General features: G+C 39.2%; 1 protein-coding gene across 4 annotated transcripts in view; it reads left to right on the top strand.

Annotated features, from left to right (window-relative positions):
• The window catches only part of CLASP1 (cytoplasmic linker associated protein 1), a 177375-nt gene that overhangs the window by 142971 nt on the left and 17484 nt on the right, over nucleotides 1-16920 (top strand). For 3 of the 4 annotated variants that reach the window (XM_062607122.1, XM_062607123.1, XM_062607124.1), the window contains 6 exons: nucleotides 897-1040; nucleotides 2275-2381; nucleotides 11138-11288; nucleotides 12305-12551; nucleotides 13299-13489; nucleotides 15129-15257. In XM_062607122.1, coding sequence (XP_062463106.1) covers nucleotides 897-1040; nucleotides 2275-2381; nucleotides 11138-11288; nucleotides 12305-12551; nucleotides 13299-13489; nucleotides 15129-15257 — 969 coding nt within the window. Of the gene's footprint in view, nucleotides 1-896; nucleotides 1041-2274; nucleotides 2382-7352; nucleotides 7470-11137; nucleotides 11289-12304; nucleotides 12552-13295; nucleotides 13490-15128; nucleotides 15258-16920 lie in introns of all 4 variants that reach the window. The other variant, XM_062607121.1, reaches the window with a different exon arrangement.

Genomic DNA, 16920 nt, shown 5'->3' on the forward strand with positions numbered 1-16920 from the left:
TTGTGTGCTGCTGGGGAAGCCTAGTTGGGGACATGTAATATTGATTACTCTTGCAGATCTGCATGCTGATGTATTCTCCTTCCATTCCAATTTTATTCCATTGTCTTAGTTCAGCATATGCAGAGCTGTATGTTTGCTAATAGAGTTAGTGGAGATCCTGTTATGGCAGCTGTTCTATCCAGGTGAATAGGGCAAACCCTGTCCAGTGAATTTAATGGTAACATTCTCAATTATTTCAGTGGTACCCTGGTTTTACTTACTAAATTTGGGAATTCTGGTGGGGTTTAGCCTGTCCATGGATGAGAGAATGATGATTCTCACCATCGCAGTAGATCTTCCACTTCCTATGGAGTCTTGTGTTGCTGAAACAGCCTCAATGATAAGACTTGCGATGAGAAGTGAGAAAACAGGAGGGATTGTCTGTCTGATGAAACAAACTCATCAGATCCTTAGGAGAAGTAGTGATTGGGTGTGAAGAAACTAGGCCCATTCACACTTAAAATAGAAAGCATGTGAATGATAGATTGCAGTCCTAGATTCTTCATACTTCTGGGTTTGTTTTCTGTAAATGTTTTCAGTGGCTTGTTCAATTGAAATATATGCTGGACAGGACAATGGTAAGATTTTCTCACTAGCTGTGAATAGCTGTACAATTCACATCTGAGCAGTTAAGGATATAAATGCAAAAGTATATTGTAAGGTCTAAGAACTAAAAAGTAAACTATAGCAGTTAGCAATTCATTATGACACAACAAGGAACATGTCAAAAATTGGTCTAGTATGGGAGTAATCTGTTTGGGTGATACACACATTGTTTACCATAAGGATCGCTACGAACAGAGTGCATAGTCTTTTCAAAGAATAAAAACTGATGGTCTTTTCCTTTTTCTTTTCAGGCAGCACAAATAGTCCTGATTTCTCTCTTTGAATTGAACACTCCTGAGTTTACCATGTTACTTGGTGCCTTGCCAAAAACATTCCAGGATGGTGCTACCAAGCTCCTGCACAACCACCTCAAGAACTCGAGTAACACCAGTGTGGTGAGAGGCCCTTGTCCTTGCAAACAGCAGAGCCCCAAAGACAGCAGCTCGTTGATAAGCTGTTTCAGATGCTCAGTAACATGAATTATCTGTAACTTTCTTAAAACAGAGGCGTCTATTTGATGTTGCTTTTATGGGAACCATTAAAACAAAACATTCAGTTGTTTTTAAATTTAATATAGCCATAAGCAGTAAAGACTGGGAGGTGGGAATTATAAAATTTGTGCTTTTGAAAATCCTGCCAGTAACAATCTTTTGGCTTAAACCAGAAATCCTGATACCGTGGATTTTCTGGGCCTACCACTACTATTGAAATCTATTATATTGTCTTCTTGGAAGCTCACAGGATCTACAAGGTCTCCTCAGTCCACACCTAGAGGGGAGACCTACAAGATCTGCTCAGTGTAAACCTATTACACTATGCTTCGGTTTTACATGAAGCCCTTGCATATTTTTATTTCTCTGAAGCAATATGTTAGTAGAGGATTTAAGCATGTTTCTAAACCTCTTTTCCCCCCAGAACAGCAAGCATTAGGGCATTTTTGGCCTTTTCTATGTGGAAATCTTGTGAAACTTCCTGAAATTTGAACCCTCCTGTCTTTGCGCTTCTATAGGGACAAGTAGACCCTTTGTCTACGCTGGAACTGCAACATTAGGCTTCCAGGCAAATGAACTGGGTTCTCTAGTACCTTTGACTTTGTGTGAACAGAGTCATAATTGGGAGCAATTTCAACTCATTTTGGTGTGGTACAAATGGTTGTGGAGGCCAGTTGAAAAATAATAAGTTAGATTGCTTGCTTATGCTCTTAACAAGCACAATCAGAATGCTTTAGACAATGCTTAAAATAGCTGCATAATTAAATTGCTAAATTGCCAGGATAATGGTTTCAAGTTGAAGCCTGGCAAATAGTATCTGAGAAGCTGGGTAGCCTGCTGGATTGATAAGCCATTTATCTGGTAATATTTGCAGGCTGTGTGTGTTGCATAGTTAAAATTGCATGTACTGCGGACTGTAGGAAAGTGCACATGCATTCTCTATCCTCAGAACAGTACCTTCAAGAACATACTAATGACTACATGAACAACGGGTACAGATTTTTAGGTCAAGAGCCAGAACCAAAACTGCGCTAAGTTTGTCTAGCACAAACAAAGGCAATATTTGGACCTGCTGTTGTGTGCTCCTGCCTGTGCATTGCAACATGTTGCTAATCCCTGTCTTCTGCCTCTGTGCCAGGGTTCCCCCAGCAATACCCTTGGTCGGACCCCTTCCCGGCACTCCAGCAGCAGAACCAGCCCCTTAACTTCACCTACCAACTGTTCCCATGGTGGGCTGTCTCCAAGGTAATGTGGCAGGGTAATTAAACCACTTAAAAAATATTACAGGATTTCAACACCGAGTGTGCATTTGCAGAATATGACTCACTTTGAAAGCAAAAACAAGACCAAAAGTTTACAGTAGATTTCTCCAAAGAAACAGGGTTGGAACATTATAATATGTGGTTGGTGATAGACTTCAGTGTTCCAGTCCTCATGTCATCTGTGTAATCTTAATGTCTTTTCTTATAGTACTAATTTTCTTTCATAACTAGGCCTTCTCCAGAACTACATTTGTGGGTTCAATAAAGGTAATATGAAATGGCAGTATTAGAAATGAGGTCTTGTTGGGGTTGCAAATAACATGAAGTATATGATGACTTTCATGTCAAGGGTTTCAGATTGTCTGTATTTTAGGCGTGCCCTTGTGCTCAGTAATTCATCTGACTGTAGTGCAGTGCTTGTGCTGTTGAGAGAAGTGCTGAATTTCCAGTTCCCCTTTTATGCTTTGTGAGGGTGCAGAACAAGCAGAGGTGGTGAGTGTGTTTTAATGCTGAGTACCTCTCAAATCATTCTCCTGGCTGCTTACCAGAAGAATAGTGGCCTGATCCTTCAGGCAGCGGGTCTATTACAACCAGGTGTTTTGCTGAAGATGCAGGTGCTACCCTAGAATATATTGGTGCACTACAAAACATTTTATTTTGCAAACATGGACATTTGCATATGGGAAATGTTCACGTTTCACCCCATAAAAACTTGGAGCACTTGAGATGGGAATTTAAACAGTGTGCTCTGGCACTACAGAAATATTGGAGGAAGTGTTACGTTATTATTTAGAGAAGCTTTGATTTATGCTGGGAAAACTTGAGAGCTGCTGCTGTTCTCTGCCTGTCCTCTCCATGGGAGGTTGTCTCCCTTTATCATGGAAGAAATGGAAATATGTTGGGTGAGGACTGCAGTTTGTAGTCCACTGTAGTAATTTACACTGAAATTTAACCCTGTCATGATGTGCTAACCCATGTCTGGAGGGATACTTAGACATGTGAGTTCCCATGTGTCATGAAAAATATAGGCTTTTAGCCTTTCATAAGGAGTTAAACTAATTCCAGCAGCATATGAGGAACACATGGGGTTTCCTGAGAAAATTCTAGATATCTAAATACATCTTTGTGACCCCTAAATCTGCTGTAATCCAAAACTAGAGTGGGTGGTTGCAAGCCAAGGTCAAGTTGCCTATTACGAGGGTTTTTTTAACAAAGTTTTCATTAAGAAATTAAGTGGTAGAGTTTCAGGGGAATGGTTCCATCTATGTTGCTTCCTTTTTGACTAGTCTGAGCATTGTTGCCCTGCTGATTTGTCATGGGAAATCATAAACTGAGATATATCTCCCTGTGGTTACGTTGTGGCTTTGTTGGCCACGTTTGCATGTGGCACTTATTTTATAAATTCATGACCTTTTACCATGCTTTTTGGGGTTTTCCATTGGGACATGACAGTGTGTTGCCACTTCACTCACCGCTTTTCAATTTGTCTTTGCATTCTTTTCACCTCTTGATGTCAGGATGCATGTATCAAATTATTGATTGAAGTTTTCAGCCAACACTTAATACTATGTTGCTGTTGTTTTCCAGCATTTTGGGTTTAGGAACTGGAGGGGGTTTTCCTACGTGATGTTCTCAAGGAATAGTTAGAGAGGGCATGTAATTCCAGAGCATTCTGCCATTAAGTTGTCAAGACCAAAACTGCCATTGATACGGTGGGCCAGGAATTTCTTTTAGGAAACAGTCATTCATTCCTTCAATTTTCTGTGGAACTCTTGGAGATAGTGATCCAGAAATGTAGGTGTCATTTCAAGAAGGTTGTCTTTCTTCCTTGCTGGATTTAGTTATTCAAGGATGGTGAGTCAAAGATAATCTTCAATGATAGGTGAAGGTGGGAACTGCTGTAAAAGCCCTTTAAAATGAACAGGGGAGAAGTTCTACCTTATTTTTTGTGAGTGACCTCTGAGCAGCAGCATTAGCTGCTAATTTTTACTGTTTGTAGAAAAGTTGGTGGCAAGTACTGCAATCAGTGGCAGTGGCTTCTGATGCTCTGCTGGACTGCATCCTTCTTGAAAGTATCTTGTGTAGCAGTTTGAGCATATTTCTGACTCGGAGAACAAAGGAATTTAGCTCTGTTTCTGAAGAGTACATGTGGCCATCCTTCTTTTAAACAAAAAGCTTCAGAAGATATGCTAACAGATTGCAGGAAGTAGGGTACACTGCAGTACCCTACCTGCAGGAAGTAGAGTAGACTGCCATACTGTTGCAGTTGTTAGTATAGATGCTTGTGTGTCATGTTTTCATTACAGATGCTTGTCGTTTGCTGTTCATCAGTGATGTAAAATGTCACTTTTCTCTCTACAAACCTGGAAAATGAGCACACTCAAGTCAGTCTGATAGCAGTATAAAAGAATCAAGATTCCCAAAGTTTCTCTGTGTAGCCCTTCTCCGAAGCAAGGCTTGGCTTTACATTTTTGTGGGACCCATTGTCAGTGGGTTGTACTAAGACTGTGTATGCCCATTGTTTCCTAGGGTGCTCCATGTACAGGCCCTGCTTACCTTGTCCATGCCTATGTCTTTTACAGCAGCCTGAATGCAGCCAGTTAAGAGATTATCTCCAGTTCTTAATGCCAGTTTTGAAGATTATACTTTTCTTTACCTTTTTTTCTTGATGCATAGATTGAAGTACTCTCATCTAGAGACATATATGTCTTTGGGGCTGGGATACATGCAGAAAGAATAGTTTGGCATGTGTCCAAATATAAACATGCTACTAAGCATAGCTGCTCTCCCATATAACTAATGATTTGTGGACAATATCTTCAGTCAGCAAGGCTTTGTTGATACAGACTTTCTATAGTACATGTGTGTGCCATAGCCCTTGGGTTACATTACTTCTTCCATAATATTGCCATCACAACTGAATTCCAGATGACTGATTTTTTTTTTGTGTGTGTGTGTGTACTTATGTGTTCATGGGTAGATTTTGAATGTTTTGCTTGAACTGGACTTTATGGATGCAAACAGCTAATTTGTCTATCCATATGATAACATCTGCTTAAGTATCCTCTCGTGTTAGTGTCTTCAGAAGGGTAACGTGCTTTCAGGGCCTTGGGCAGAGTCCTTCCTGCTTTCATTTGCTCCATCCAGTTCTGCTTCATGATCACTAGAACATATCCACTTCATCTGTGAGTTACTTTTGCATTTGTACCTGCTTTTTTTTTTGTCTTGACAGTTTTAATTTTTGGGGAAGAGGAATTATGGAGGAAAGAAGTGTTTTCTGAAGATGAAAAGCAGGGAGGGCACCTGTGAAGACTGAAAATAATAGGAAAAAACCCCAAACTTCTAACGGAGAAGAATGTTTCCTGAGCAATGCTCAGATGAATTGCTTGTGTTAGACAGAGAAAATCTGAGATTTAGTGAATGATTTAGTATGACAAAAAGGAAAATACTGGGTTGTGAAGTTCTCCAGTGTAAGAATACCGTTCTGAATAGCAAATGAACTTCTGTAAACTCAAATGTTACATTCAGGTTGTGAATTTTCACCTAGGATTCTATAGGAATATTTGAAGGAACAACAATTTAATATATTTGCTCTACTGTTTCTGCCTTTATCAGTAGCCCAGAAACCTGTGCTCAGATCAAATTATTAGAAAAACAAACCCCAAAAAGTAAGTTCAGTCCTTCAAAGATCTCTAGAGGAAATGCCACAAAATAAGGGGTAATGATTTTATCTGGCTGTGTAAGTTTGTGCTTGTTTTTTTTCCCTGATAATAGAAAATACCACAAAAAATAAAATTTCAGTATTAAGTTGAGCAAGGCATGGAAAAAGAATTAAAAATAGCCACTCACTTTATACAGTGAGAACAAGCCTGCTTTGTTTGGTGGCCCATGTGCAGGTAGGTGTTTCTCACCTGTGAACTGTGAGACTTCTGATCAGCAGCGCGGGTGTCTGGTGTATTTCTGTAATAGTTGCATGTAATAGCTATGTTTTTTGATTGCTGGTTAACAAGTAAATTTCTTGACACCACTCTTAAGAGGAATTTTTTTCAACTGGCTTTGCTGCTGTTTGCAATTCTTGACTCGATTGCTGCTTCCGATCTTCAATATCTGTCACTTTCGTATATACAAATGTGACTTTCCAAGATAGTGTTATTAAACTTAATAGAAACAAAGCACTGTCCTGAATACTCTACCAGCACAAGCATCTATATTCTCATTTAGAAGATGATTTTGAAAATCTGTGAAGCAAACAGGGAATGGGACAAATGTAATTGGCATGGGTATGGAGTGCCTTGACCCAAAAGTGCAGGATCAAACAGTAACCAGAAGGAGCTTGTGGAATTTTGAGAGATCTGAAATGACTTAGAGGCTGGTTTCATCCAGTCTCTCCAGGTTTTTCTGCTGAGACCTGGACCAAGTCACTAGTTTACAAGATAAGTTTCCACTCTAGACTGATTTCCACTTGCTGCATATTTGGGGTCAGTTGAATCTGGTAAAATAGGATCAGATCTTAAGCCCTGCGAAGATATGCTTGTTGTGTAGGGCCTGATTGCAGGAGCCAAACTTTACAAGGTACCCAACTTTACTTTCTTTCAGGGAAATCCTGTTGCTCACAAGTACCTGGGATGTGTGGTCAGGGATTGCTTACTTAGAATATGTTGGGTTGTTTATGGAAGCTGTATCCATTTATAAAATTTACATTTAGTAGAAGCAGGGACTATTTTAGTGCGAACTGTATCATTACATTAGGAATAAAAATGGAAATGAATAACAATGGCCAAAACAATGACTTGTGAGGTTCAGTGGAGTATTCTTGTTTAATTTTGTTTCTATTAATTTTTCTCTCTCTCCAAGGCAGCATGACAGCACTAAGCCACTCAGATTATAGTTTCTTTTTTTTTTTCTCCCTCTCCTCTCTGTTTTTTCTCTTTCATTTCTCCTCTGATCGTGGCAGTCGGTTCTGGGGTTGGAGTGCAGATGGGCTGTCGAAGCACCCCCCTCCCCTTTCTCAGCCTAACTCCATCCCCACTGCTCCTTCCCACAAGACTTTCAGACGCTCTTACTCTCCCAGGTAACAAGCTACCTGTTAAACCAACTTGTCTGAGGTGTCACAGTATTATTTACCTTTCACACTGTGGGATTTGTTCATATATGGGAAATGATTTGCAGAGCCTTTGGTTGGAAAAGGAGAAGAGGTAATGATAGCTTTCAGACAGCAGAGGTGACAGGCAGCCACTTGCTAGCTGCTCAGGGAAGATATGGCATGCAGGTGGGGGGGGGGGGGGGGGGGAAGGGTTTTTTTTCCAGACTTCCTCCCTGCCAGGTTGCTGGAAGGGTGTATGTTTCACAGTTGGCTTCCAATGCAGAACACAGTTACTGGGCACTTTCAGCAGGCACTGGTTGCATTATGATAGCACGGGCAGGGTCTTTAAACTTGGGTACGTTGTGCAAGCAGCACACAAGTACTTTCTAACAGGCAAATACAGCTTAGTAGTGATTTCACATTTGCGGCAGTGAATACCTGTAGGGCAGTGAGGATGAAGCTTGCACAGTGTGATTGTACGTGGAAGATTTAGGATTGAAACGAAAATTGTCCTTACCACAAGATTTAGGTTATCAGTCCCTAATTTTGGCATCTCTTTTTCTTCCTGTGCTATCATATTTTCTTCAAGTCTACATACAGATCTTTAGTCAGTATGGTGGACTAAACCTGTATACTGATTTTAATAAAAGAAAAAAAAAAAAACACCTTCTAGATACAAATATAATTTCTCAGACCTTTGTGTAAAATTCCTTGATTTTTTTTTTAAGTTTATACACTGACAACAGGTTTATTTGTCAGGAGAAATTACATCTACAGAAAGCCTATTACCTGAGGAAGGACTACATAGTCTTTCCTTGAAGCAAGAAGTTCCTAATGAAAAACTATTGAAAGAAAAGCAAACAAATTGTTCTTTGAGGGCTCAAAATCTGGGAATCTGTGACGTCTGAGAGAGAAGATAGAATCCCATAGTCCATACCTCTGTAAATACCTGCAGAATTAAAACCTTTAATCAATGTTCTGACTCTTCTAGGACATGAAAATATCTGTGGAAGAGATGCATGTTGATTTTTGGAGTTAAAGTAGTTGAGAATTTTTTTCCTCCTTCCATTATTTGACACCAAGGTTTAGAATAATTTGACATTTCAGCCCAGAGCCTGAAAGTGCAAGGAGGTGAATTACTGTGTACTGCTTGAGGATACTAAACTGTTGCTTACTTACACATATTTTGAATTGGAAACTGAATAATAGTTTATGGAAATAAAATGTATGTTATGTCAGACTGGAAAACTGCCAAATTATATCTTGATAAAGTTGTAGAGAGCTGCATTGCTTTAGTGCAGCAGGAGATGGAAAATAATGTTGTGACATCCCTAAACATTGCTCATCTCTACTTCTTATTCATCCTGTGACTTTCCGCTAGTTTCTGCATGGGTCATAATTAGTTTTGTTTCTGTGCCCCCTTTTTTCTTTTCCTTTCTGAAAGGTGGGTGTAGTTCCATTTTTATCCCCCCCCCCCATTGTGTTGTCTGTGAACTATTCCAGTGCACATACTGTCAATAGACATGTGTGTTCACATACAGAGATTTTGTTCATCTAGAACACAGCCATAATGTGATCTCCTGCACAGGCTTACTCTTGACATATGAAATCACTGGATACTTTAGATTTTTATTAAAGTGTGGTTTTGTGCTTTGAAAAATGCATCGGATCAGTGGCTCTTTGTTGAGAAATTGCCTTAGTCCTGTAGCATTGCAGAGTCTGTACTTTGATCTGTTCTTTGGTAGCAGTTTAGGGCAAAATTCATCCCTGATGAAAGAAGTGATGATCGTAGTAGATTTAGTGTCAGTATATCTGTAATTATTTCTTGTTGTTTTTTTTTTCCATGAATTTCATTGTCATCTCTTAGTATGGGTACGCAGGTACAGTCACATGTATACCTTCTCAGATGGCAGTTTAATTGCTCACTTAAATACTGTACGAAGAATGCCTTAAGATCTATGAATTAAACATGCTTGAGCTCAAAATTAATGTTTTTGAGATCATAGGAAACAAAGGTTTTCCTATCCCTGCCTGAGACTTATAAAGAATTTAAAAACTGCCTTCACTTTTGTCTGAAAAGTTATCACAGTGCATTAGTGTCATTCAGCTGTCTGAAAAGCCCCAAATACTTTGAGTTCTGTAGGTTTATAAACAGCTTTTGTTTCCAGATCTTTGTCTTTAAGTGGTTTCTCTTTCTTCCTGGCTTGACAGACACTGTTTAAAGTTGGGGAGTTGTTCTTTGGTCTCTTTGCCAGAATACATGGTGCTGATGCTTGTATGAGTGTAGTGCGAGCATATTGCTTGGGAGCCAGGGATTATGGCTATTTTCAGTGTGTTAATCCCAAAGGAATCAGGCAGCACCCATCTTTCCCTCTGTCTGAAGTGCCTGAGTTTCTTCCAGAAAAAAAAAAACAAAAAGCAGTGGTTCTAGGTATTTAGCATCCTACTTTTAGTTCTGTTGAAAATAATAGCTGTGTACCCTGGACTCGGAAGGGATTTTCCCTTTTTTATGTTTTTCCTTGCCCACCTCACAGGGAATCTTTCTTTTGTGGAAAACAAAACACAGCCCTTTGTTCAACCATCCTCCTCTCTAAGCCCATCCTGTCATCTTTCCCAAACTGTTAAGAAATAGTAACTCACCCCTGTAGGGAGCCACTTCTTGCCATTTATTGACAAATAACTTGATGTAAATATTTCAAATTCTTTTGGTTTATTTGCTTCTGGCTCTGTTAAGATCCAAGACTCCACCAGAGAAATTGGTCTCAGTTGACTGGGTCTCTTTGTTCATTCTCTCTCGGAAAACTGATTGTCATGCAAACTTAACTTCTAGACAGAGCAGAACCCTGCCAATAATGCCTTTTCATTTTGTTTGAGCTTGTAGGACATCCTCTTCTTAGACAGATCTTTTAATATCATCTGCCCTTGCATACAAGGCTTTTTTTCATGGAACTTAAGTTTGGATAACTCCTCAAGGGATCCCAAAACTTGTGTGGCTTTATGCTGCTGAGAAATTTATGAGGAACAGACAGACTGCAAGAAAGTATCAGATTTGAGTTAAAAGAATTCCCAAACTTAGGCTCAATACTAAAATGCATTGTTTATCAGGCATTATGCAAGTGGTTTTGGTTTTACTGCTCTATAAATGAAAATGGGGCATGTTAGACTAAGTTTTACATCAAGATACATTTTCCTTTTAATTTGAATCTGTCACATTTGAATCCATTGATAGACTGTATTTGATGTATTATGAAACTTAAATTTCATTAATTTCATTTCCACCAGTTGTCACAGCCCTTTAAGTTTTCATAGTAAATGATTTTATTTTCCTTTTTAAATAACATCATTACTGTGCTGGGGAGAGCTTTGGCATTTTTTATTTACAGAAGCTAACACTTCACTGCTGTTGAATGTAACTGTGACTTCCCCTCACAGTGACGTAACACCACTGATTTCAGTTAAGTTTCTCCTAGATTTAGTCCCATTTGAGGGGAGACTCAGACCCCAAAGTCTGCTTTGATTCCATCCATGTTTTGTTACAAGTCACTGTTACAAAGGGTACACCAAATCATCCGTCTCCAACTTAGCAGTGTTTTTCTTAACAGTCAAAAGCAGATTCCAATTTCATCTGTAACATTTCACATACGTTTGGTCTTTAGTATGCTGGATTATGACACGGAGAACCTAAATTCTGATGAAATCTACAGCTCTCTTCGTGGAGTCACAGAAGCAATAGAAAAATTTAGTTTCCGTAGTCAAGAGGACCTGAATGAGCCAATCAAACGTGATGGAAAGAAAGACTGTGACATTGTAAGTATTGGATTGATTACCATCCCCAGATAGGTGAAATTTTAAAATACTGTGTTCAAACCTGGCTTTGGATTGTTAGTGTATAAAATCCAGTTATTCCTGCTGTATTCTTACAAGTATCTTTGGCTTGCTAACTTCTACCTAAATTATAGGGGCCCACTAATGTGGTCACTTGCTCCCTTTGAACTGTAGCCTTCTGTGAAAAGTGCTTTCTGGTGTTCTGTGGGAGCCTCATACAAAGAGCTGGTGTTCCTCAAGCTCAGATGAGAGTGTATGTAGTCAGGTCTGTGATAGGAAATGTTAGGTCTTAAAATTAATGGGTGCTTTCCCTCACAACCTTATTTCTTCATATATAGGAAGGAACTATAACCACTCAGTGCACAACTCATACATTATACTACATGAATGGTTATGGAATTATTTACTGTGTGAGGGGCCATTTATTTCATTAAATACGTGGACTTCAACATTTCCAAATATCTTAAACGATGATCCTTACGGGTCCTTTCCAGCTTGAGATATCCAGTGACTCTATGACAGTTTTGCTTCCTGGACAAGCAAGTTTATGTTAGTAGATTAAGTTAGCCTTCAAAGCTAAAAATTCTTGGTCCAAGATTCTTCTTCTAGACCCTTCTATTGTTCATTCTGTGTGAACTTGCTAAGCATCATTCAGCCTCCTCTGTCTCTGGTTTGTGAAGTTTCATGAGGAGGATGTTGCTTTTGCTTCCTTTCCCTCTCTTATCAAATTGATTTTGTTCCAGAGGTTATTACCTTTGCCAGCTTGTGCGGTTTTAGCAATATTAACTTAGATTTAGGAATGTTAGTATGGCTTTTTGCCCTATGATCATGATATATTTTTGGAACACTTGTACTTATGTAAGGGAAAGAGGTGGTAATCTAAGTTTTACTCAAGTATTATGTTTAAACAATTCTATGCCTCTTCAAGGTGGGTGAAATCCAAAAGAAAAATACAGGGTTTGAGCAATCTCATGTTTTTTCTCTGTTTGATCCCCCAGGTGTCTCGAGATGGTGGCCTTGCTGTGCCTACCAGTGATGTCCGTGGAAGCAGTGACATTGTGGAAGGTGGAAGGATGGCTCTAGATAACAAAACTTCCCTACTTAACACCCAGCCTCCCCGCGCCTTTTCAGGGCCACGTGCTCGAGAATATAACCCCTATCCTTATGCTGACACAATTAACACCTATGATAAGACTGCCCTGAAGGAAGCAGTGTTCGATGATGACATGGATCAGCTTCGGGATGGTTTGTATCAGCGTGTACCATAAAACTGCAGGCAGTTTTACTGCAGTTTTACTCTGTTTCTGGTCTTTTTTATTTATGGGTAGTGCTCTCAGGTACATGTCTGCACATGGATATGTTGTGTATTACTTCATATCTTAGTCCAGGCTTGGTACGAAATACATTTTGTTCTCATGTGCCAGCAGAACCTCATGTGTGGCTATTTCGAAAATGTTATACTGCAGTTTTGATTTTTGTTTGCCTAGAGTTTTCCCCAAGCTAGTCCCTTAAGCATCTAAATGCATCTATAGGGACACTATTTTGGGGACCTTCCACTCTTTGACATCTCACTCAATAGCTTGTTACTGAGCATTTAACTTCATTTAAGTGATGTTACACCTTAGCTTTATTCTTTTGCACCGGTGAGTCACTGTACTTTGATCTAAAGGTCATACATGTGATCACTGGCTTTGGGTGTGTGTGTCTGGAAAAAACTGCGACAGTCCTTGTAGAAGTAATTATTGGAACTTGATGAAATTCAGTTGTCATCTCTTCCTGGTTCGTTAGAAGCCATGAGCTGTGTTATGAAATTAGGTGAAATTGTGGACTATTTGGATTCTCTTGCCTGCTTGACTGGGGCCTCCTGGAATTAGATGCATTTTGGGGGAGCCCTTGTTATGTGCACTTTGTTCTGTAGAGGGTTAGTAATCTTGGCATCTTTGATCTTTTTCCCTATTTCCCCAAGTGATTTGTTGCCATTTGTCCTAGAAGTGCCCATTGACCATTCAGATTTGGTGGCCGATCTTCTGAAAGAGCTCTCCAACCACAACGAACGAGTGGAGGAGCGGAAAGGAGCTCTCCTGGAACTGCTGAAGATCACAAGGGAAGATAATCTTGGAGTTTGGGAGGAACATTTCAAAACCATTCTGCTCTTGCTGCTGGAAACTCTGGGAGACAAAGATGTGAGATGCAGATTTTTGTCTTAATTCTCCTGGTATTGCTTCACCTAGGGTGTTAGTTTCTCCACACTAGTTTAAATGAAACCTGCTGCATTTGTATAGCACCTCATCAGTGATGCTGCACTACTCATTTTTTTTTTTTCTTTTGAAGGTTGATAACTCTGCTTTCATTTTCAGTATGTTCAATGATGAGTTTTAAGCTACTCTGATGTGTCCCAATTTTCCCCTCTCCCTTCTGAGTGCTAGTAACAAACAATTAGGAAATTGAACTAGAATCAGAAAATAAGTTATCTTCTAATCTAGTACAAAACCTATGAAGATTCAGAAGCTGTCCCCTTCCAACTTACAACAAAGTTACAAGCTCTTAACTATATCATGCCCATTCCCCCAAAAAAAGAAGAATAAAGGCAGCTTTGAATAGATTATTCTTTTTTTCTCTGTGTGGTTAAAAGATCCAGGCTATCAGATCTCTTGGGATGAGTGTCTGTCTCTTGCAAAAATGTCATCAAGAATAAACAGCTATTATGGGGCATCTTTTTTTGAAGTATTAAAAAAAAAAGCTGTGTTATTATCACAGCTTTGTATTTGGTAGTTGATCAAAGTGGTAATTTACAGGCTAGCCACTTGGGGCTATTTGTTCAGATTGCAGCACAATGATATTTGGTAAGTATCAGCACGCTGCTGCGCCTTCACATCGGAGCCACGCTTCATCTGAATGTTACAGTATTTAGGCTTCAGAACACTTTTTTTGTTTCATCTGATTCAAAATCCATTGTCTTTCTTATGCTTCTTGTAAAGCATATGGTGCACATGCTTAGAAATTTTAATTCTGAAGCAGTGTAGGTGGCTGATATTTTCTCATTGTTCATAGTATAAGCATGAGCTACTCTAGTCCTACATGTTTAATCATAGCCTCATCACAAGCGTATCAAAAGATCTGGTGGCTTTAAGTACGTATGTGTTGTGCTACTGCGTGAATTTTGCGACATGCTTTAAAGGCCAAGTATAGAGTAAAATAAGTATTATTCTGTTGAAATGATAGAATCTATTTGGAGTGGCCACAGGCCAGAAACTCAATGTAACAGTTATGAAATGGAAGCAGGTGTTATAAATCCCTTCTACTAATGATCTTTTGATATAAAGGATTAACACGTAGTTCAGTGTTGACTACAATGACTTAACTGTTCTTGAGAGTTATTTTCATAAGAGTTACAGGAAGAGAGTAGATTTTACTGTGTTAATAACATGAGAAGTAACTTTGGAACCCAGGTTGATATCTGCAAGGCTAAGCACAAGAGGAAGGGCAAAACAAACACTACCTGAACTGCTTTGTAGATTCATGTGATACAAATACACTGCTTTGGGTACAAATTTGTATTTCATTGCCAAAAGATTATGGAATTTAACAAAGTAGACTAATTCTGTGACAACAGTCATTTTATGTGAATTTTTGGGCAAAAGCAAACAAGGAGACCAATTCTGGATTTTAGTTATATTGATTACACTGTTCACTCTGCTGGAGCTGGTGCAATATAAGTGCGATATAAGATTTCGGGCGCCATAGGGACCCATAGAAGTTACTTCAAGCTATAAATTTGAGAACTGGCTTTTTCTAACACAGATTTGATTCCTCATTACACAGCATTCAATAAGAGCCCTGGCACTGCGAGTCCTGAGAGAGATCTTACGAAACCAGCCAGCAAGGTTTAAGAACTATGCAGAGTTGACTATCATGAAAACACTGGAAGCACATAAAGATTCCCACAAGGAGGTGAGTGAGCGCCTTTCAGTGTTGCTACTGGAAAAACAGTATGGACCTGTGGAAGAAATGTAGGACTTGTGAGACTTAATAGGCAAACATGTTGACCTATCTTTTGACATAAGTTTCCCAAGTACAAAGAGACAGGGATTTTACATGCTAAAGCAGGGAGGAAACGAGTTACGACTGACATTGCTTTTTAAGTGGACTTGGAGCTATCTGGAATTTTAAGCATCTGTTTATCAGCTTTCCAGGATTTCCTTGGTCATTCTGGGAGAGGCTGAGACCCTGTAGTAGAAAACTGCATGTTTAATAATTTTGCAAAGCACACTGGAGTCGCTGTGTCTGTATGGGTAAGGATAAGCAATGTACTGGAGAACACAAAGCCCATGTCCAAGCAGATCCATCTATGAAAAATGAATGATGAAATTGGGCCTTTCTGGAGAATTGGGAACTGGTGAGCAACAGGAGAAAATGGACAGAGGCCATACTGCTGAAAAGAAGCTGGGGCAGAGAAAGAAGCAAAGGGCAGGGTGAATTGCATTTTCTTTTTGTGAGAGAACTTGAACTGAAGGTATTCTTCTGGAATTAAACAAAAATCAAGGGACGTGATGATAACATTTGAAGTAGATTGAATTACATTTAAAGTCAGTCTTTGTAGATTGACTTCCAAGCTGAATCTTTTATTCTGCCTTGTGCATGTTGCAAGTTTGAACTAAACCTTGGAAAATGCCATGTGAATTTTTCTGTCTGTGATGGCTTTGTTACCAAAGTCCTTGGTTTGAAATCTAAGACACTTATTCTTCTCTGCAACAGGCTTGTCCTGAACTAGCAATTTCAGGCATCTCTGAAGAGCTTTGGCCATGAAAAAGATCATTGTATAGATCAGACTGCTTCAGAGCATTGTGTAACTAGCACAAGGTTACGTTAGGTGTGCATAGCAGAAACTGAACTGTTTAAAAATTAAAATAACAAAACAAAAAACACCCTCAGGGAAAGAAAGAGGCTGGATTTCTCTAAAATGCAAAAGTAGAAAATGGTTAATCCTTTAGTGAATGAGGACTCCTGTACTCTGCCTACCTTCCTTTCCTTGATTTTAAAGCCTTAGCACTCCTGTCATTTTCAGTTCAGAGTAATAAGAACCAGTTGTAAATTGATTTCCTGATAAAGCAATCAGACAAAACATTATGTTCTGAAGGAGTGCCTTTTACTGGCAAGTTTTCCTGGTTGCATACTTCAGTTCACCTTGACTCAGTGCTCTTTGCATTTTATTTTTTTTTTTGAGAGTCCTCCAAAACTGCCATTTCTAATAGGATCTTTCCAGATTCTCTGGCATTGTTTTAATGCCCCTCATAATTCAGTGTCCTCATGGGACCAGTGTTTTTGTAGAAATCGAGAACAGTGTTGAAAACATGACACTTTATGCCTCTCTACTCCCCATACTGTGTTCTTCATGCCTGTGGTACAGAAAAGTTCTTCAGGATTTGCTTGAGGTGCTTCTTGAGGAAAAGCATAGAAGAAAAGTCTGCTAAAGAGAAAACAGAGCTTAAGCCAAGAATGAAGAGATATGAGTTTTGGCACTTATTTATAGAATAATAATGTAGTTGTATTAGTATCAGCAAGTAGATGCTGTGCTGTGCACAGCATGGCTTTGATTTAAAATAGTTTTGTGTAG

The sequence above is a fragment of the Pezoporus occidentalis genome, unplaced genomic scaffold (genome assembly GCF_034315485.1).
Source record: "Pezoporus occidentalis ecotype Australia unplaced genomic scaffold, CSIRO_AGI_Poc_V1 ctg12, whole genome shotgun sequence".
NCBI lineage: Eukaryota > Metazoa > Chordata > Aves > Psittaciformes > Psittacidae > Pezoporus > Pezoporus occidentalis.